General features: G+C 45.5%; 1 protein-coding gene across 1 annotated transcript in view; it reads right to left on the bottom strand.

Moving 5' to 3' along the window:
* The window catches only part of LOC147658895 (putative RNA polymerase II subunit B1 CTD phosphatase RPAP2), a 189,979-nt gene that overhangs the window by 84,874 nt on the left and 83,696 nt on the right, over positions 1–21,409 (bottom strand). Inside the window, exon 5 of the mRNA XM_086952049.1 lies at positions 16,907–16,972. Coding sequence (XP_086808175.1) covers positions 16,907–16,972 — 66 coding nt within the window. The remainder of the gene's footprint in view (positions 1–16,906; positions 16,973–21,409) is intronic.

The following is a 21,409-nucleotide window of genomic DNA, read 5'->3' as shown; positions in this document are numbered from 1 at the left end:
TTTCCAATCATGCATACATGCCATGAAGAGGAGATTTAAGGCCAGGGGTTACCAACAAAGAACCCTGGATAAAGCAGAGAAGCGCATACTTCAGGTTACACGCACTGAGACACTGAGGGAAAAGGAGTCCACCAAAACTGCTGCACAACCAGTGAGATTAGTCACCAATTACAATCTAAAAGTAGACATCATGACTAGGAACATACATATAGTTAATCAAAAAAGGACTAGCTGGGATGGGGTTGGTATGATATTATATTGTAATCATACTGGTGACTCAGTATTGTTTTGTCAGGGGGAGATGGCAGCTGTTGGGTGTCTTTAGAAAGCCCTCACCCACCAACCTAGTTGGTGGCATGCTTCATCATCGGGCCCACCCAGTGACACCTAGCGTGTCCCGGGTGTGCTACGACGCCTGACTACAGCGGAGCAGGTATGTCACTGTGTGTGCGGTGAAGGGTGTTAAGTAAGTGAGTTTAAAACGGCTTGGCGTGGGTCCCAATACCCAAAGGGTAAGAATACTTTATTAAATGGGCCTCCGCCAGCGGTTAAAAATAAGGCAGCGGGACGTGGGAGGCGGGTTACGACCTCCTACGTCCTTTAATGTGTCAACATGTTTCAGCCAGTGCCTTATCTGTAATCTGGCTTTCTTCAGGACTGATAAAAATGTGTGTGGTTAAAATAGGGATTGTGTAGTGCAGGCTATGTGTCTACACGCCCTTAAAGCCACTATCACATCATTTAAGAAAAAACTAGATGACCAGAATAGGGAGTTCAATGAGTACAAGGACTACCTGACCCAGGCCAAATTTAAAAAATTCGAGAAAGATCTCAAGAAATTCTCCTATGCCAAAGTATATCCATACTCAGAGGAGAACTACACCCCGCCTACTAAAGATACCAACAACCCCAACTCCTCAGGTGATGACAGCTCCGTCTCTAGTGACTCTAGCAGTGGATCACAGAAACGGGGAGGAAGAGGACGCAGAGGACAACGATGGCCTAACCACTGGCAAGGAGGACAACCAAACCAATTCTATGGTTTCCCACCGAACTTAAGCCACATGCAGAACCCCTACTTTGGCTTCCCCAACATGTACCCCACCGGTCCTATGCCGCTTTTTGCAGGCAACCGCGGTCCAAATTTTCCTTTTTTAGGACGGGGCCACAGAACACGAGGTCGCCGGAGAACAACCCAGCACAACAACACGCAGGTACATTGGGCAGAAGAAGGAAACCCAGTGAGCTCCAACACACGCCAGAAGACGAAAGAGGCAACACCAGGAACGAGCAAATATCGAACTCCACTGTACAACCGTCACTGGTGTTTAATCTATCCAGCACCCCACTGTCCATCAAGGAACAGGCAGTCCTGGAGAAGGGATTGTCATTCGTGCCAACAACCAGACTTGACAAATTCAAGCTGCATGCTGAATTAGCACAATTCTTCAGGAAACTGAAATTGAAATCCTTCTTTGAGAAAACAACCCCCAATCCCACACAACCTGATGACAACCCTAACATCACAGGGCTTAGAGTCAAATCCACCTTCGTCCCACCTCCCTCCACCATCCCGCCTTAGATTACCACATTCGAACAGGCAGTATATCATGACATTGAGAATCTCAACCCAACCACACACTTCAACAATCTGTCATGGGAGGACAGACAGACTATACAACGCCTCCAAAACAACCCCACGCTAATAATAAAACCAGCGGACAAAGGAGGTGGCATTGTACTCCTTGATAAAACTGACTATGAAACAGAATGCCGCAGACTACTCAGCGACCGCAGGAATTACCGCAGACTAGAACACGATCCAACTGATCGGCTACGAACAACTGTACATACCCTTGTCAAAAGGGCAGCAGACGAGGAACACATCTCCAAACAGGAGGCTGAATACCTTTGCCCAGTACACACCAGAGTACCGTACTTCTATACAGTACCCAAAGTACACAAAGGGGTCATCCCACCCCCAGGCAGATCAATTGTGTCGGGCATCAACTCTGTACTAGAGCCACTCTCTAGATATTGTGACTTCTTCTTGAATCCCCTGGTACGAAAGACCCCCTCCTACATTAAAGACACCAAACACCTGTTACAGGTAATCAATAACATCACCTTCAACCCTGACACACAATTACTGGTAGGGCTTGACGTGGAAAGCCTGTACACTAGTCTCCCACAAGATGCAACCCTGCAGGTACTACATGACACCCTGGAAGCCTCACCCTGGCCTTACCACACTCCGAGGAGCTTTGTACTGGCATGTGCAGCCCTCGCCCTGAAAGAAAACTACTTCGAGTACGACGGCACCTTCTACCTGCAAACCAATGGAACCTCAATGGGCAGTGTTTTCGCGCCGAGCGTGGCTGGACTCTATGTACACCACCTCGAAAGCACCAACATCGCAGTGGAAACCAACCCGTTCAAACACCATATCCTGAAATGGCACAGATATATCGACGATATACTGGTCATCTGGCAAGGTTCACAGCATGAACTGGACAACTTCTTGACCTGGCTCAACAGCAGAGACCCATATCTAAACTTCACAAGTACAGCCAGCAACTATCAACTCCCTTTTCTTGACCTACAAATAACTGCCATGAATGGAACATTGGTGACCACCACCTACTATAAACCCACAGCGAGGAACTCATTACTCCATTTCACCAGCTTCCACCCCCGGCCGCTCAAAGAAAACCTACCGTTCGGTCAGTTCCTTCGGATCAGAAGAAACTGCACAAATGTGAATGATTACAAATCACAATCCACGGATCTAGCTACAAAACTAGAAAACCGCGGTTACCCCAAGGCCATCATTAAGAAGACCCAGAAAAGGGCCAGAAACCAAAACCGGGAAGCACTACTGGAGGACATCATCAAAGAAGATGAGGAACAACCTACAACCTGTGTCACCACTTACAACACTGCCTCCAATGACGTGGCGAAGATTATCAAGAAGCACTGGAAAATCATTAACTCTGGACAGAGAAACTGGGAGTTACCAAGGTTCGCCTACAAGAGGTGCCATAACCTGTGAGACCAACTAGTCAACACCCGCCCAAAACCACCCCCAAAACCGGCGGAGAACACCATACTCAATGCCTGGGGTATGCCCAGAGTCACAGGACATTACCCCTGCAATGACTGCAGTGTATGCCATCTCACATCCCACACTAAAACTTTAGACCTGGAACCTAACAAAATCTGGACCCAAAGGAGCCACACTAACTGTAATTCCCGTAATGTGATTTACCTAATCACATGTACATGTGGCCTCAGATATGTAGGCATGACCACACGTAAAGTTAGAACCAGGATCACCGAGCATCGCAGTACGATGCGATGTAAAAAGAATATCAGTAAACTGACAAACCATTTCATCACCCAATGCCACACACCCAATGACTTCTCCTGGACAGTCATTGAGCAAATCCCCGAAAGCCCCACCGATAATGACAAAAAACTGCTCAATAAAGAACAAAGATGGATATACCGCCTTTCTACATCCACTAATGGCCTGAACGATGCCATTCCCTGGAACTCTCTGTCTACCACGTAATACCCACCCACTTAGCTACCCCCAGAACCCCTCAGCACCTCTGGGTAGCATTTTCCCCTGAATAATGGGTCTTGTTTGCTTGTCACCACTTTGACCACCAGCTTCCGTGACTAGCAATTCATTTATTGTGTGCTTAACTTGCACATTTCTGTAACTCTCTGTAAATCCTTAATTATTGGCACCCCTCATATATTTCCCAATGAATAACCACCCATCGCGATAATCTCCCATAGCACCGGCAACACTAGGGCGCCCAGAACAGCACAGACGCATGCGCGGCAACACTGCTCCACCGCGCATGCGCCCTCTCTGATTCCCGTTTCGCGCATGCGCGAAGACAAGCCACTGACTCGCGCGCATGCGCAAACGAGCCACAACGACGCGCTACAGCGCTAAGCAACCGGCACACCTGCAGCGCGTTCATGACTCGATACCCGAGTCTTTCCCCCTCCAGGTGGCCTCATTCAGCCTATCAGCGCCAAGGCAACGCGACCATGACTCGAAAACTCGAGTCTTTCTACCATTACCTCCACCTCCAGGTGCCCTCACTTAACCTATCAGCACCAGTATATAAACCAGCAGATCAAGCCATCATTTACCGGTTCTGCGAAGGAGGCACAACAGGTCCCACGCCGGCTCTGACCAGAAATCCTGTGAGTATGCTGATCTACCACCTCTACACTGGGTAAGCGCTCTCTTTCTCCCAACAGGTTTCCTAACCCCAGTGGTCCCAACTTTGTCTCCTATATAGGGTCAACCCCATGCCACTTCAATAAACTTGAAGTCAGACCTACCTAAAACTAGCGTAAGCCATAGCCCTTACGCCTAATTTTTTCACTGTTTTCACCAATGTTTTACATTTCCGTTGTTTTAATCACTTCACCACCGAAGTTCTAGTGCGATCTATCACCATAATGGCACCACCAGTACCATTACACTTGAGCCGTGAATAGCCTGCACCCCATCGCTATTTAGCCGGCTGTCAGCACCTATGACAAATTTCTCCTAGTGACTCTTTTTCTCCCATGTATGTTTTGTCTATGTCCCTTTATGTTATTTGTACAGGTGATCTTGAGAAGGGAATCCCCCCTCTCACAGTTAGATACACTTTAGGGCGTGTAGACACATAGCCTGCACTACACATCCCCTATTTTAACCACACACATTTTTATCAGTCCTGAAGAAAGCCAGATTACAGATAAGGCACTGGCTGAAACATGTTGACACATTAAAGGACGTAGGAGGTCGTAACCCGCCTCCCACGTCCCGCTGCCTTATTTTTAACCGCTGGCGGAGGCCCATTTAATAAAGTATTCTTACCCTTTGGGTATTGGGACCCCCGCCAAGCCGTTTTAAACTCACTTACTTAACACCCTTCACCGCACACACAGTGACATACCTGCTCCGCTGTAGTCAGGCGTCGTAGCACACCCGGGACACGCTAGGTGTCACTGGGTGGGCCCGATGATGAAGCATGCCACCAACTAGGTTGGTGGGTGAGGGCTTTCTAAAGACACCCAACAGGTGCCATCTCCCCCTGACAAAACAATACTGAGTCGCCAGTATGATTACAATATAATATCATACCAACCCCATCCCAGCTAGTCCTTTTTTGATTAACTATACATATAAACCGGGGATCTGGACTAGCTATCTGGTCCTCTCTCTCCCTCTTGATACACGCACTAGGAACATATATAAACATTGGAACATCTTAAGAGCCGATAAGTCCCTAGAGACATTCACCACCAGTAGACCAATGGTCACATACAGAAGAGGTACTACTTTGAGAAGCATTCTAAGTCCGACTGTCCCCTCTGTTATCAGAGACAATGACTGGCTTACCAAACAAAAGTTAGGCTTTCACAAGTGTGGAAGCTGTGGCGTGTGCAAATGGGCACTGCACAATACTCACAACTTCCAAGGTCCTGATGGTAGGGAATACACAATCAAGCAGAACATTCACTGTATAACCCGATTTGTCATTTATGTAATTGTATGCAAATGCCAGAAGCAATATGTGGGCAGTACTATTCGGATGCTGAAGGATCGCATCAGTGAACATGCCAGAGCGCTAAAATATGGGGATGCTTGATACCCAATGGCCATACATGCCATGATTTCTTTGGCATATTAATGATTCCACCCCATCAAAGAGGCAGAGACAGGGAACTGTCGCTATGCCGGGCAGAGGCCACCTGGATAATGCGCCTTAAGGCGGTTTAACTGGGACTCAATACAGATCATGAGTTACAGTATTTCCTAGGAGATTGAGAACCCGCAGATAGCATTGACATAGTGACATATTGCATACACTCTGCATTTCAATGAGCCTGCTAGGAATAGAGCGTTGGGCGTAATAGATGGAATTTGTAACATCCATCTATGAGTCTATGTTTGCCTGAAATGGGACCTGTTAATAATAACTGTGAAATCATTCCATACTTGGAGTGGTGATTAGTGTTATAAGCTATAAACGAAGAATTGCCTTTTACTTGATTGTACTTATGAGTTAATAATCATCATGTAGTTTTACTGTCACCTGGGCGTTACTTGTCACCAGTTCTATCCTCTTACTCTTTATCTGGTGACCTTCCGGCATTTCTCTCTACACAGGGATCTTATGAATCACCCCAGGATGACTATGGCATGTTGCATAAATACCTTGCCAGTATATGACTATTTGGAGTCTACTACTACGCTCTTAGATCATTTCTTGAATTTGTAGGCAGAACTTGGGCTATTTGCCAATGACTAAGGTAATCATTTCCGCTTGGACGTTTTGGGTTAGTGTATTTCAAATGATCGAGTTGGGAGCACATCAGTTTCAAGTTTGCGCCGAATTCACACGCAAATACGCTTTACTCTTGGAACAAAATAAGTATTGTGTTTTGTTTTTTTGCGTTATACGCTGTCTTTATACAAACCCACTTCCGGGTTTGGCACAATTTTGGGTTTTCCGGAAACTAGGTCGGCGTTTCAGCCTTTTCTCATTTCCGTTTCCATTCAAGACGGAGACCCGGGCACTCACTCGCGTCTGGCTCCAGAATTCGAACCAAGCCGCCAGCGGAGTCACTTTCTTGTCACGTGGCAGGGAGCATTAATAGGTGAGCCTCCGGTAACATTGGTAGATAATGCAGGGGTTAACTTTTAAGCTTACAACCTAGATTGATACTCACGAAGTTACTTTCACTAGGTTGCGCTTTGCAAATGTGCAGTCGGGGGTCTCGAAAGCCAGTGATAGCGTTTTTTAACTTAAGTCTGAATCATGATTTCGACTGTTTGAGAACCCATCTTAGTAGGAATTACTCCTTACATACGTGTATAGTGGCACACTATGGAGTACGTTAGTTTCTAATTTGCCTGGGAATACATACCCATGTTTAGCGTACCTTTAAACCATGGTGGCTGCCCGGCTCTCATGGTCACACTCGTTTTCCCTTTGCTAGTGCTCCACATTGCTACTTACCAGCTACTCCTGTGCACTACTCTTTTTATGGAAATTTCTGACGCTACAGCCGAAGCGGAAGTATAACCGGCGGAGAGGTGAGAATGGTGGATTTCACCACTCCACCCACTGTACCTATAGAATGTAGTCTACCTATTCACTCATTAGACTCTGTTTCCCTTCTTGTAGGAATATTGACACCCTAGCCATCTGTCCAATAGGTAAGATGGTCTTCTAAGGATAGGTTTCTATCTTTCTGCATGCCCTTTACTCCCTATCACTTGTTTCTTGTTCCTTTTTTTGTTTTCTTTGGCACTTCGTATATATCTGGGAAGATGCTTTTATAATTTGGAGCTCTGGTAATATAAAATGTCTTGTGATGGTTATCGGACATGATGTATATTCGATGTAATTATTAGATTTTAACACCTTTGATGCTCATGACGAGCTCAGCTCGTCATGAGGTACACCTCTCATACACTCATGACGAGCTGAGCTCGTCATGAACAATGGGAATAAATCAGGGTCAGCACAGGAGGGGAATACCATCAGCATTGATGGTGTTAAGATGCTGTTAGACGAGCTTTAACATAAATTTGTTTTCATCATATGTTTGACATGCGAGGCGAGTTCGAAGGCTTTGACATTATGCCAGATAGATGCACGGAAGAGGTTGACTTTTGCTTTCCTGTGCACACTCAATATTTTGGTCTGATTGGGATGTCACAACAGGTGAAGAGGTCACGTTTTATGACTCTGCCACCACCTGTGAATATATGATGCCAGTACAATTGTGTAACATATTGCCATTATACATCTTATAGCCCTGAAGAAGTCTTGGGTTGCACCCTGATGAAACACGTGTTGGCTGGGCACCTAGAAAACAAATAAACGAAACGGAAAGAAAACGCCATTTGGATCATATGTTGAGCGATTGTGATGTTTTGGAAATACTTACAGTATTTTTTTTTTTGATTTTTTTTTTGAAAACCTTTATTAACACCTTAGCTGCTTCGCAAATATCCCTCCCCAGTGCTGCGCTGTCCATTGGAACTAGTGCTGAATGGACGTCCAATGGTCGTGCGCAGCACTGGGGAGGTAGCGCTTGTGACGACCGTTGGCCGTCAGCAGCGCTTAAGAGGTTAAACAAATGCACAGTACACAGCGTCTGCCTACAACCCGATCGGGCCGGCCGCTATGACATTAAAGTGAATTATAAACCACATTGCGCTGCGGAAAGGCCAAAAGTCGATTCAGTACGGTGCAGCGGTATAAACATCATATAAAGGATAAGGAAGGTTCAATTTTGTAATTTTGTCGAAAGTCAAACAAACAACAAAAACACTCACATGGTAGCAAGAATATCTAGTTCATGGGAGGGTAGGGAAGGGGGAAATCAATATAGAAGAATGGAACCAGTTCTGCAAGGGGCAGGGAGACAATGAAAGGGATGTTAAAAAGAAATGGATGCTAATCTAAGGGAACATTAATTACGGGGATGAGGGAATAGCCTCAGTATAATCACGTGGTGGGGTACAAATGTCTCCCCGGTATTCGTTCCACTGTGCCCAGATTCTACCCCATTACTTAGGACGACCTTGAGCCTCATAGACTGTCTTTTCCCGAAACATGCACCAGTCCATGTTATCTTTCCAGGCACTTACTCCCGGTGGTCTGTGGGAGCCCCAAAGTTGCGCTATGTCTCTTTTAGCAATCATGTTGCCTAGGGTGACCCAGAAGGTCTGAGCGGTCGTACAATCCGTGGGTTCCCACACATTAAGCAGGCAGCGTCTCGCCTCAGGAAGGAGGGAGACCCCAGTAACTCGCCCCATCACATCATGCACCCTAGACCAAAAGGCGGAAATAACCGGACATTCCCACAAAATATGAAGAAAGGTGCCGTTCATTCCACAGCCACGCCTACACAGTCCATCAGTTGCGAGCCCCATCCGTAACAGACGCACACCAGTCACATACACTCGGTGGAGGATCTTTAGTTGTACAAAGCGTAGCCGAGCCGGAATGGCCACCTCCTTGGGAGAGGAAATCGTCATTTGCCAGTCTTCGTCATCCAATTCGAGGCCATCCGCCACCCAGGAGGCCCGAAGTTTCACCAGAAGGTCCGCCCTGGTGTTAATGAGCTTTTTGTAGATTAAAGAAATCGTACTATCCGGGACATGGCCATCCAGAATACGGTCTTCCAGCGGGGACTACTGGGGAATTTCCGTCCCATGGGGGAAGGTTGAGAGCAGGGCGTGCCGTACCTGAAGGTAGCGAAAATATTCCTTGTCGTCCAGTTGATATTCTAACTTCAGGGCCTCAAAGGATTTGACTGTGCCTTTGGCCCAAAGATCCTCCACCTTGCTAATACCAATCATATCCCATCTATCGAACCCTTTCGTATGCCACAGGTTACCCAGCCGTTCAGAATCATACAGCGGGGTCATGCGCGTCAATCTATCACTCCAACCAGTAGCCACAGTCGCGTCCTTTCAGGCACGCACGGCACACTTCGTCGGGCCAGTCAGAGGCCGGAGTGGTGGCTTCGAATATAAGGCTCTGTTGAAGTTGCCGCCCGGCAGCAAGAGTTTATCCATGGCGAAAGCGGGAGTGGGCCCTGGAGAATACGTCACATGGTTGATCGCACTTAATTGCGAGGCCCAATAATAACGCCTGATGTCAGGCAGAGCTATACCGCCATCGTACCATGGAAGCGTGAGTTTTGATAGGGAGATATGGGCCCGTCCGTCCCAAATTAACTGCCTCTGAAGGCCTTCAACCTCACGGAAATAACGGGAAGGAACAGGATCGAAGAAATTCTGTAAGGCATATAAAAACCTGGGGATGGACATCATTTTAAAAAGTGCCGCTCGTCCCAGCGGAGATAAAGGCAAATCACGCCACCTTCGTACATCCTGCTTGAGGCGACGAAGAGGAGCATAGAGATTACGGTCATAGCGCACTGAGGAGTCCATAGAAATAAAAATTCCCAAATATTTAAAGCCATCCGCAACCACTTGAATCGGGAATCTACGGGGTAGCGGAGGCAGTACCCCCGCTATAACATAGACACATGATTTGGTCCAGTTAATAACAAGACCGGAGTTCTTCCCAAAGGAGGTGAGAACATCGAAGAGCACGTTGAGAGACTTCTGAGGTGAAGTGAAATAAAGAAGGATATCGTCTGCGTATAGCGAGACGCGATCCTCCAGATCTGGTGTCCACTGGATCCCTTTTATCGAGGGCTCCCAGCGGAGCCACGCTGCGAGGGGTTCCAACGCCAATGCGAAAAGAAGTGGAGAGAGTGGGCACCCCTGACGGGTGCCACGTCCCAATGGAAACGATTCAGAAGCTCTGCCGTTTACTACGACCTGGGCTAATGGCTGTTCATATAGGAGCCGCACCCATGCAATGAAACCAGGGCCAAAACCAAACTTAGAAAGGGCAGCCCATAAGTACGGCCACCCAATGGTGTCGAAAGCCATTGTGGCGTCCAGGGACGCCACCACTGCGGGTTCAGAGAGGGTCTCAGCTCTCGCGAGGACACTGTGGAGCCTACGAAGATTGAGAGCGGTATTCCGATGGGGAATAAAACCGGACTGATCCGGATGGATCAAGTCACAGATCACTGACAATAGACGATTAGCCAGAACTTTGGCCAGAATCTTAGGCTCAGCGTTGAGCAAGGAAATGGGGCGATACGAGGTGCATCGGTCACGAGGTTTGCCATGCTTGTGAATGACCACTATGGTAGCCAGGTGCTGTTCGGGGGGGAAGGAGGCCCGCTTCGAACGCATCAATAAACATAGTACGCAAATGGGCGGCCATTTTGTCCGGTCGCAGTTTGTAGAGTTCGATAGGCAAACCGTTGGGCCCCATTGCTTTGCCCGATTGCAAGGACCTAATGGCGATGGCAATCTCATCCACCGTGATCGGTGCCTCTAGGGCCAAGCTATCCTCCTCCGACACACAAGGCAGTGCGATGTCGCGCAAAAGCAAACAGGAGTCAGCCTCATCACGGTCACTCACAGATCTGTATACCGTTCGGAAATGGTCCACAAAACATTCAACAATCTCGCCCGGGTCAGTAACACTCTCACCCGTTTCACGGATTATTTCTGGCACCACACGATTCAGTCTGTCAGCCTTGTCCAACCACGCCAGGAGCTTACTAGCCTTATCACCCACATCATATAGACGACCTAACTGATTCATACACATCACCTTAGCAGCGTCAGTGACCAGGGCTCTATAATCTGCCTGTTTCAGTTCCAGGGAGTGTAAAAGTGCAGGTGTATCATCACTACCCAACTCAGTTTCGAGTTCTGTTATTTCGGCCTCAAGAGCTGACACAGCTTCCCTCCTCGCCTTCCTATTAGCAGCAATAAGGGACAACGCGGAGCCCCGTATGACAGTTTTGAAGGCCTCCCACAGAGTTGTAGGGGAAGCGACCGATCCCACATTCCCATCAAAATAACAATCGATCGCCTTAACCAAGTTCGAGCGAAACTGAGGATTTCCAAAGTGCCAGGGAGGAATAGGAGGGACCCTACAGCCAGAAAAGCCGCCCACCGAGACCTCAAGTAACAGAGGGGAATGGTCAGATATACCCCTAGGGAGATATCGAATCCCACTAACCAAGGAGGAATTGGCAGTTAACATCAAAAAGTAATCAATCCTCGAGAGGCTACCATGAGCACCGGAGTGAAAAGTGTACTGAGTTTGCGTGGGGTGCAACATCCGCCAAACATCCACCAGCCCAAAGGTCTCAAGCAAGTCAGTCAGCCACATCTGGGACAATGGTAGAACCCTGGGGGGCAGCCGGTCACACTTGCCAGATATTACCGAATTAAAATCCCCACCCATGATCAGGAGACCATCTGGAAGCCCTAGAAGAGTCCTACCAAGGTCAGCATAAGTGGTAGCCTGCAGTCCCGGGGGAATATAAACAGCAACAATTACAACCAGCCTCCCCTTCCATCTCCCCGAGACAGCAGCATATCGGCCCCGATCATCGAGGGTGACGTCATCAATTGCAAGGGCCAAAGAGTATTTCAACATTATGCCAACCCCCCGGGACCCGGACGTAAAGCCAGCGTGAGCCACAAGTCGGTAACCTCGGCGGTCAAGAGCTTTACAAGCATTCCCTATCAAGTGGGTCTCCTGGAGCAAAACAACATCAGGGGAATGGCGTCTAATAAATTGAAGCACAATACCACGTTTAATCCTATCTCCCAAACCATTAACATTCCAAGATAGCACTTTCATGTCACCTCCCCCCATTCCAGTATGACTCCCATACCACCTCCTCCCAAAACATCAGAGCAAGGATATGTGTAAGCGATAAAGTACCATGTGAGAAAAAACATTGAATACAAAAACAGCCAAAACCCCTCCCCCCACCTCCCAACCAAGAACCCGTTACAACACCCCCCACCCTGCACCCCTGCTGACTCATAAGCCACCCCAAACTGCAGTGTGCCTGTCGCCCCTTCCAAAAATCTACACAAAGAACCCCTGAGGAGGAAGGGAGAGACTGTCCCAATCCGCCCCACCCCTGGGCCTAAAAGTGAAGGCATATAAAAATACTCTGTAGATAGTTACGACCCAGAATCGGACCTCAGGACCCAAAGTCATTCCTGTGCTGATGCACCTCCGTCCGCGCCTCCGGGGCCTCCGCTCTCGGCGTCGTCCTTCGGCAATGAATCCAGCCAGTCACTAACACTGTCCGGTTGATCAAAAAAGAAAGCACGTTCTCTGTACTCGATACGTAGACGAGCGGGGAACAGCATCGCATATTTGAGTCCCAAGTCTCTCAGGCGACGTTTCACTCCCAGGAATCCCGATCGTTGCCGCTGCACCTGAGGAGTAAAATCAGGGTAGATGGAAATGGAGCTGTTCTCAAATTTCAGCGGGCCGTGTCTGCGAGAGGCTTGAAGGATGGCGTCCCTGTCCCGAAAGTGAAATAGCCTAGCAATAATAGGCCTCGGGGGAGCCCCCGGTTTGACCTGTCCACCTGGGAAGCGGTACGCACGCTCCACTGCAAAGAACTTACTAAGGCCTGCGGGAGCAAGTTTGCCAACAATCAACTTCTCGACCAGTAAATCGATCGAAGCAGCACCACTGTCCTCCGGCACCCCGACCAGGCGAATGTTGTTCCGTCGGGCCCGGTTATCGTACTCCTCCATACGTCTGGTCAAGAGATCATGCGATGATCGGAGATTCCCGATCTCCGATTGTGCTTCCGCCATATCAGTAACCAGACTGGTAGCCTTAAGGTCCAATTCCTTGACCCTCTCATTGGTTTTTTCCAGGTCGGCTCGAATAAGGGTGACATCGACCGCCACCGTGTCTATCTTGGACACGATGGCCTCATATTGTTGACCCATATCTGCCTTGAGTCCTGAAATGGCGACCATTAGATCTTGAAGGGACACCTCCGATGCAGCCATCAGGTCCGTCCTCGTGTCCTCAGTACCGCGGCCAGCAGCGCTGGGGGAGCCTCTTGGCTGAGTATAACGATCTATCACGTTAGTCTGGACTGATCCCCCACGGTTGGTGACTTTCCTGCGCTTCTCCAGCTCGGGCTTCATCGCCATGTTAGAATCGGCACCTCGTTGGGTCTTCCCGGTCGCGATAAGATAGCAGCGACCCTCTGGACTCCAAAGCCACACTTTCGCGGAAAATTCACAGATCGCCGGCCCAGGCTTAATCGAACGTACAGCTGGTTAGACCACCGGAGCTAGGAATGCAGATCAGATCCTCGGCAATCAGTTCGACAGAGAAACGGAAACCGAAAGGGAAAGTGGCAACACCACCGGTAGAGCAAATGCCAGGCGACCGTTGTTGTTGAATTACTGCTCGGCCATTCAAAGCAGCAGAGTCCCCGGTCCCGTCCGGGGCTAGGCCAGAAAACTTAGGATGACGTAAAATGGGTTCCCGAAGTCCGATCTCGGCCCGGAAAAGTGTAGCAGCACCAGTACGAGTAGTACTTCAAAAGCCCATCGAAGTAACCAGGATATCAGAAGGATAGATCAAGAAGGGCGGGGCGGGTCTCGGGAGCTCTCTGCTCACGCAACCATCTTGGATACCCGCGTAGCTCCTCCTCCCTACAGTATTAATACTGTTAATGAAAATCACGTGTGCACAGGTCATCTGTATTAAGGAAAAGCAAACTACACTCTACTCCTTTATGGCTGATCCCAGAGTCTTGGGCTAACCAAGATGATTTCTGGCACATGGTCTTGTCCTGCGGACACCTAACATTGCAGATATTAACTCTAAATTTTATTTTTGTGCTGTTGGATCAGAACTATTCCTATTTATGAGCAGAACTAGATTCCCCTAACACAGGGTTATAAGATAAACCTAGTGGGACGAAAAACAATTATTTGTTATTCATGAAAATGAGACATTTTGAATTATGAAATTGGAAGGGTCAATGATGAGTTTTTCACAAGTGCCTGTTCTAATTTGAGGTTTTTCGGCCCTAAAGAAGCGACGCAAAACATGTGCTGGCTGTTCTAATCATTTAACACTCGACTGATGAACGTTATTTGACCACACTTGGGATTTTGATAACAGTTGTCTGAATGGAACCAAATTCATCTATTAATCCTTATTGATCGATAATTTTAAAGAAGGAGCGTTTTTCTCAGATCATTAAGACTGAATCTCAACATCAAAGAGACGTCACCCAAAGCCTGCCACTATCAGCATTTGAAGCTGAGTTACATTGAGCCCTGTATACTAGTTACTTTAAACACCCTCCAGCGTTGACCAGAAATATCTTGGTGGCCAGGTCATCAGCTGGTGTAAACTTTAGGGACTTAGCCCCAGATGTACGACCATTCCAAATTGCAAATCACAATTTGCTCTCAATTGCAAGTCACAAATTGCGACCCGCAATTTGGAATGTACAACAGTGTCAGAGACACGGATTGCGATTCCCAATGGGGTCGCAAAATGCAAGTCTTATGAATATTAATGAGCCACTCGCAATTTGCGACCCCATTGGAAATGCCTAGCCCGCCCAGGGATGGTGGCCTGCTGGGCTCAGCAGACCTCAATGTTTGGGACTGCTAGTCAATGAAGCAGCTTTTAATTTAAAATGCAGCCCGTTTTTCTTCAAGCAAAACGGGATGCATTTAAAAAAATAAAAAAAAAAGTTTGTTTCATTTTTTAAGGGCAGGTAGTGGTCCCTGGGACCATTGCCTGCCCTTAAGAAATATTTTTAGAGTCAGTCACAAAGGGGTAGGGGTCCCCCGGGGACTCCTTCCATTTGCGACTCCATTGCCACCCCCTTGAAGAGGGCGGTAAATTGCAAGTGTTTTGCAACCGCAATTATAGTCGTAAAACATTCATACATGGCTAGAGAGTCGCTATTAGGAAGGGAACGCCCCTTCCTAATAGTGTTTGTACATGCCATGTAGGCTTTTGCATGTGCAAACGGGTCGCTAACATGTTTGCGCACGCAAAAAACTGGTCGTACATATGGTCCTTAGTCTCAAGGAGAAGATCATTTCCTCTCTTGTAGTATTATATTGTAACATTTATATAGCATGTTTCACTCCTGTGTGGTGTACTACAGCACTTACCCTCATGGATAGCAAGCCCGGTGTACAGTGTGTAGTTGGGAGCAGTTGTTTTTATTTAGAGCCTATATGGGAAGTGTTTTCATGTTGTGAGTGATGACCGCAGAGGTGCCGCTATCGTTTTATTGGACACAGCACCTGGCAGTGTAATGGTTTAGGACATCTGAAAGACAGAAACACAAACTATAAAAAATAACTAACGAGCTTAGCCACAGGGCCAGAGGGTTGCTGTGTGTAGGTACACCAGGAAGGAGGGATAATGAGAGACGATCCAGGAAGCAATATGGCGAGATGCCCCTGACAGTGATGCTGTGAGATGAGTAAAAATCATACTAAGTGATGTGTGAAGGGTTTCAAGATAATTGTAACTTATCACCTTGAAGTGGTCGAGGGACTGGAGTGTCTCAAGAACCTGGAGAGAAAGGCTGGCTGGAGCTTAGTCTCCTGGTAGGGTTGCCTGCGCCAGAAAGGTCAAAGGGTAGAGACCACATGAAGCGTGATACACTGGTCCTCCGGGTTGTGGGTTGGGCACAAGGCAGGTACTAACAACCTTGTCCCTTATAAAAAAGAAGATAGAAAACGTTGTTTTGGAAACAGCAACAAAAATCTTCTAAATGTTCTGAAACATAAGTGGAGGTCCTTTGTTCCTGCCCTACATGTCAGCTGACAAACAATTATGCATAATCCCTACTTCAATGACTACTAGAGTCAGGTGTGGAAAGGTGTTCTCGGCACACCTGGATTGTCCTTTAACACTTTTTTGGAAAGTTACTTGTTCACATTAATAACAACAACTTGCTTTTTATACAGTACCTAATACCACAAATGTTGGTATTTTTAGACACTGTAAATAATATTAACCTCAGAAGAATGAAAGGGTGAGTTTGTCTTGTTGGCATTTATTCTTGTGAGCTGAAAACGACACCCAATGTCAGCCTCTAGCTCTTAACTCACCAGGCCAGTTGTGGAGCTTGGTTCTGGTGTTTAATCCCAAAAAGTATTCCTTGTTTGAGAACACATTTTTAATGGAAAGGAGGCCATCTTCTTCAAATGACAGTTACATACGCAAATGCCTTTGTGCCCTGCTGGGCAATCCTTAAAATAGTGAGCCATATGAAGAATACAAGACGTGTACTTTTATCAAATACAAATATCTATATTTTTAAACCAAGGAAAGAGTCGGCTGCAATCAAATAAATATGGCTAGAGTATATAAATAGTGATTTCAAGTTTTGGCTTCTTTATGCACTACCAGCACCTTGCAAATAATAATAACAGTCTCAAACTTACCTTTCTTTCTGTGATATCAAAGACTTTATTGGATTTGGTTGAGATTTTGTACTTTTGTTTAGGAACCTTAATTGAGGAGGAGAAACAAACCAGGATCAGATAAATGTTTACTGCCAGAGCAGGAAAGTTGTACATTTTATAGCAAATAAAAAAACATACCCGTAAACAACATTCTTTACCCTTCAGTCATCTACGCCCCGGACGTGAAAAGAATTGGCATTAACAAAATTAACAACTAGCATTGACAAAGCTAATAGGTCTCATCCATGACATTGAGGCGCAGGCCTAGTGTCTTTGTCAATGCTTGTTTTTGAATTGTTTATTTATTTAGGCTATTTGTATAGGACACTTTCACTCAAGCTGTTGTCTTTAAGTGCTTAAAAAAGGGCCCTACATTTACTGGTGGACAAGAGTGCAAGTACCCTATTTGCGAAACACAGAGGTTTTTCAAAACATTTCAACATATGTTCTGGTTGTGTTGAGTACACTTGGTGTTCCACAGATGATCACTCTGAGCTCAAAAGCTCTCAAACCCCATATGGAGAACTTTGTTGAAGGAATGACAAACAGTGTTTTATTATGAAGTCTCAGTTTGCATATAGGCTTGTATTTCTTTAATTTCTGCATTTGGAATTCTGACCCTTAACAATCATGTTATGTGCAGTGTAAACAGTATAAATTGAATATCTACACAAGTCCATAATTCTTCCTCAATTAGTGCCAATATAATCAATACCCTATTGTGATTAACTGTACAATAAAATACGTCACATAGTGTTTTAAAATCGTCCTTGCAGAACCTCAATATTTTGGACCAGTCTACAAATATATGTTTTAAAGAGCCACTTCGAAGCATCGGAAACAGGTTGGAGTTTGACCATTTCTAAAACATATAACCCATTTAGGTTCATAATATAAACAATAACACATATAATGATGTGATTGCAATCCTTTAATCAGAACTGGCATTTTGTGCACTATCGTTAATGATCTTTCCCATAATTCCTCCATCTATTCACTCTTTTTTGAAGATCCTCTCCCCACTTCACTTTTATACTTTATATTCGATTAAAGATCATAATTTTTTATAGTAATATGACATCTTTGTCAGGAGTGGTGTACAAATCTCCTCAAACCTCACCCTGTGCTCACCCAATAGACACATTCTATACTGTTTTGTACGTTTCCAGGTATCTCTATGTATTGATGAATACATGTTTGCGTTAAATAAAATGTAGTAACTAAAAACATTGTTTCACCTTCACATGTTTGAATTGTTTTACTATTGCATTCAGGAAAGCTAAGAACATTTATTGCTGTTTGGAGTTTACCCACAATGTAGTAAATGTGCCCTGTTTAGGGACACCTACATATTTTCTTACCATCACAAAATCTCTAGTAGACTGTGGACCCACAGTGCTAAGTAAAAAGCGCTGGACTTCCTGTACAATCCGCAGATTATTTTACATATTACAAAGGTGATTATAAGCTGTTCATTGGTGGAGGGCTGGGTATCCTTACACCACATAAAAAGGTGCCTTTCCTTTGGCAAAAGGCGATGCATCTACCATTTCATAAGAAGCCTAAGATCTTTTTAGGTGTTGCTGCTACTCGCAGCTGACAGAATGACACAATCTGCAGAGGGAGAACTTAAAAGGAACATCTTCAATAGCCAAACAGGAGGAGGAGAGTTAACTAGGGATCATATGTAAAATGACTGAGTCTGTGAGTCCTGCAATGGCTGCTGAAACATTATTCCAAGAAATTGCGGCTTGCCAATCAGACTGCGAGATACCACAGAACCATCCTGGGTACCTCATTGGCTGACAGGAGAAAAGTCTCCCTCAGTCATTGGAATTCAAATATATATATTTTCTAATTTAATTTTCAGTACCGCTGGAGTTTTGCAGTAAAAAATGGTCCAGACATCACTAACATTTCCAGGAGAATAACTTCTTCATTACCACCGAGCACCTCCTCGAATGCAAACTTCTCAACAGATTTACACCAATTACCGAAAAGCACAGTTTCTGACTATAGGTCTAACTTTCTGCCAACTTTAGAGTAATTCCGTTAACCAGTTTTTCTGTATTGGAGAGCACAGTTTCATATGGGAATTAAAATGGAAATTCAATGTTTTGGGACACCCTTCCTTGTCCTATTTCTTGTCCCCTTATTGACGGATCAACACACTACTTTCTTTTTTTAATGTTTTGAGCAGATTTAAACATCGACTAAGATATTATAGAAACAAAAAATTACTGTCCTATGGAAAGTCACACAACACACTATCAATGCACATACATACACCCAAAATTGGAGAGTTTGTCTGAGAAAGACCCAGCCTCTCTACCGAAAGCCTTGATACTTAAGAACATCGAAGGCACTAGACGACACCATGGGAATTTCTTGTGTGTGAACAAAACGGATATAAAGTGTATCAACAAATGCAGTAGTGTCATTTACTTTGGGTTCCTAGCGTGGAGTCATGTACACAATGATGTTTGGGTGCACCTTTAAATGCTAATATTGTGTCTATAGTCTTCTTTATGCTTTTCTTCTTGGAAACTCAATAAAAAAAATATATATTTAAAAAAAAAAGAAAAGAAAAAAAGACCATTGAAGGCACCGCTTCGGGCTGTGCCATATCCATTGGCCAAAATAACAAGCTGGTCTGAGCTAGTAATTAACGTCTTGAAATAAAACCTTTTTCGATCACTTCTGTCTTGTGTAATTGCCTTAAGTCTTCCTGACACCATTTATAAAAAAAAAAAATGTTTTTGGAGTCCACATTTAGCTCGGCAATATATTGGCTTATTCCATGATAAATATATATTTCCTTCTTCAAAACTGTACTGAAATACATTTCCCAAAATGCTTCTCAAATATTGGCACATTTACGGCTGTTTATACCCATTGAAGAATGCTCACATTCAAATTGAGGCTCTATAATTCCTCAACAATAGTAAACTTAAATAAATACAAATAAAACAAAAAAAATAAATTATCTCTAGTCTGGGTCTTTCAAGTCATAGACTTGTCACACTTGTGCAAGTCTAATATTTAGTTTGTCTCCTAATAACCAGCAATCTTTGAAGACGTGTCCAATTTGTGATTCAAAACATTAAAATCTCCCACAGAACATAAAAGGACTGGGAAAATGGACAGGTCCCCCAATATTCTCTGTAACTGGCCCTCCTTATGCATAGTGGGGGTATAACAATTCTCCTGTATGAGGTTTTAACTTCCTCCACTTCCAAAATGATTCACTGTCCACCTTTTTAGGTTTCACCTGAGCCAGCGCATGCGCTATATGCGAGACATTTAGTAGGTGGGTTTTCGAAGTGCTGCCACAAGCTTTTGGTGTCGTAAAGCTTGCGTGCACGTGAGCATGCACGTGCGCAGCCGCCATCTGTCTTTCCTCCATTGATCGAGATCACTTTCACATTCACTTTTGTGCGCCGCGTGGCCGTGTCCCTTTCACGGCCAATGCTTGTTTTTAAGTGCTGAGGCCACAAGTTTTTTTTTTTTTTTTTTTTAAGAGGCAGCCCTCGTGCAGCCAAATGTCCAGAACGTCGAATATAAAGCCTGCCTAGTCCTAATTCAACGTCATGCCTCTTTCTGCCACTCGCCTACACTGCCGGTCTGTTTGTCTTGCCTTGCACGTTCTTTTTCTTCCCTCTTTCCCCTCTGTCTCTCATTTCCTGCTTTTTCTATATTTGTCTGGGGAACGGGCTGCTGATAAAATAGGAATTACGTGCCCCAAAACGGAGAGCCGGTGCCCAGCACCTGCAAACACCGGCACCAATTAAGCCCTGGCGCAGCATCCTTCCAGAACTGCAGCATAAACAGCCACCCACATGATTCCTCGCCTCTTTTCATAAAGCTGCGTTTGTCGGTACTGTTCATTTTTGCGTGTTTTGCAATCAGTCTGTAACGGATAGGACAGGCTCAATTGCCCTCGAAATAAACATGAAAGCCCATCATCTCAAAGCACCGAGGCAACCTGCAGCAGACAAATGATTATTCCAGTGCTATAATTAAGGCTCTGGAGAGAGCAGGTTTGAGGCTCAAGACTAATGCCCGGATAAAGAAGAGCAATAATCTTGCAATCAGGTGCAGTGTTACTCATGCCCAAAACTGGACAGCGCAGCTACACAAAGAGAACAGGAGGAATACAGTGGCACGTGCAGACAATTACTTTTTACATATTCCGATTATTTTACCTCAGTCAGGGCCACTGGAATTTTGCAGCAGGGGGGAGAGGGGGCGATGCAATAATGCAGCAAGTAAATGAAAATTATGCTGCATATTTTGTAAATTGATTACTTTATTCTTTTGTCGTTTTTACACATTAATACTTTCTGGGCAAAGGTTTCATCTCATTAGTACCAGTGTAACTAAAAAGTAACAATAAGCTGCAAAAAAAAGTGACCTTTCAACCCTTGCTAACTGCGTAGCAATGAGTGTCACCGTGTTTTAGTAACTTTTTGAGCTGCAAAC

Source organism: Lissotriton vulgaris, unplaced genomic scaffold (genome assembly GCF_964263255.1).
Source record: "Lissotriton vulgaris unplaced genomic scaffold, aLisVul1.2 SCAFFOLD_1988, whole genome shotgun sequence".
In the NCBI taxonomy this organism is placed as follows: domain Eukaryota; kingdom Metazoa; phylum Chordata; class Amphibia; order Caudata; family Salamandridae; genus Lissotriton; species Lissotriton vulgaris.
This window is presented reverse-complemented; position numbering and strand designations above follow the sequence as displayed.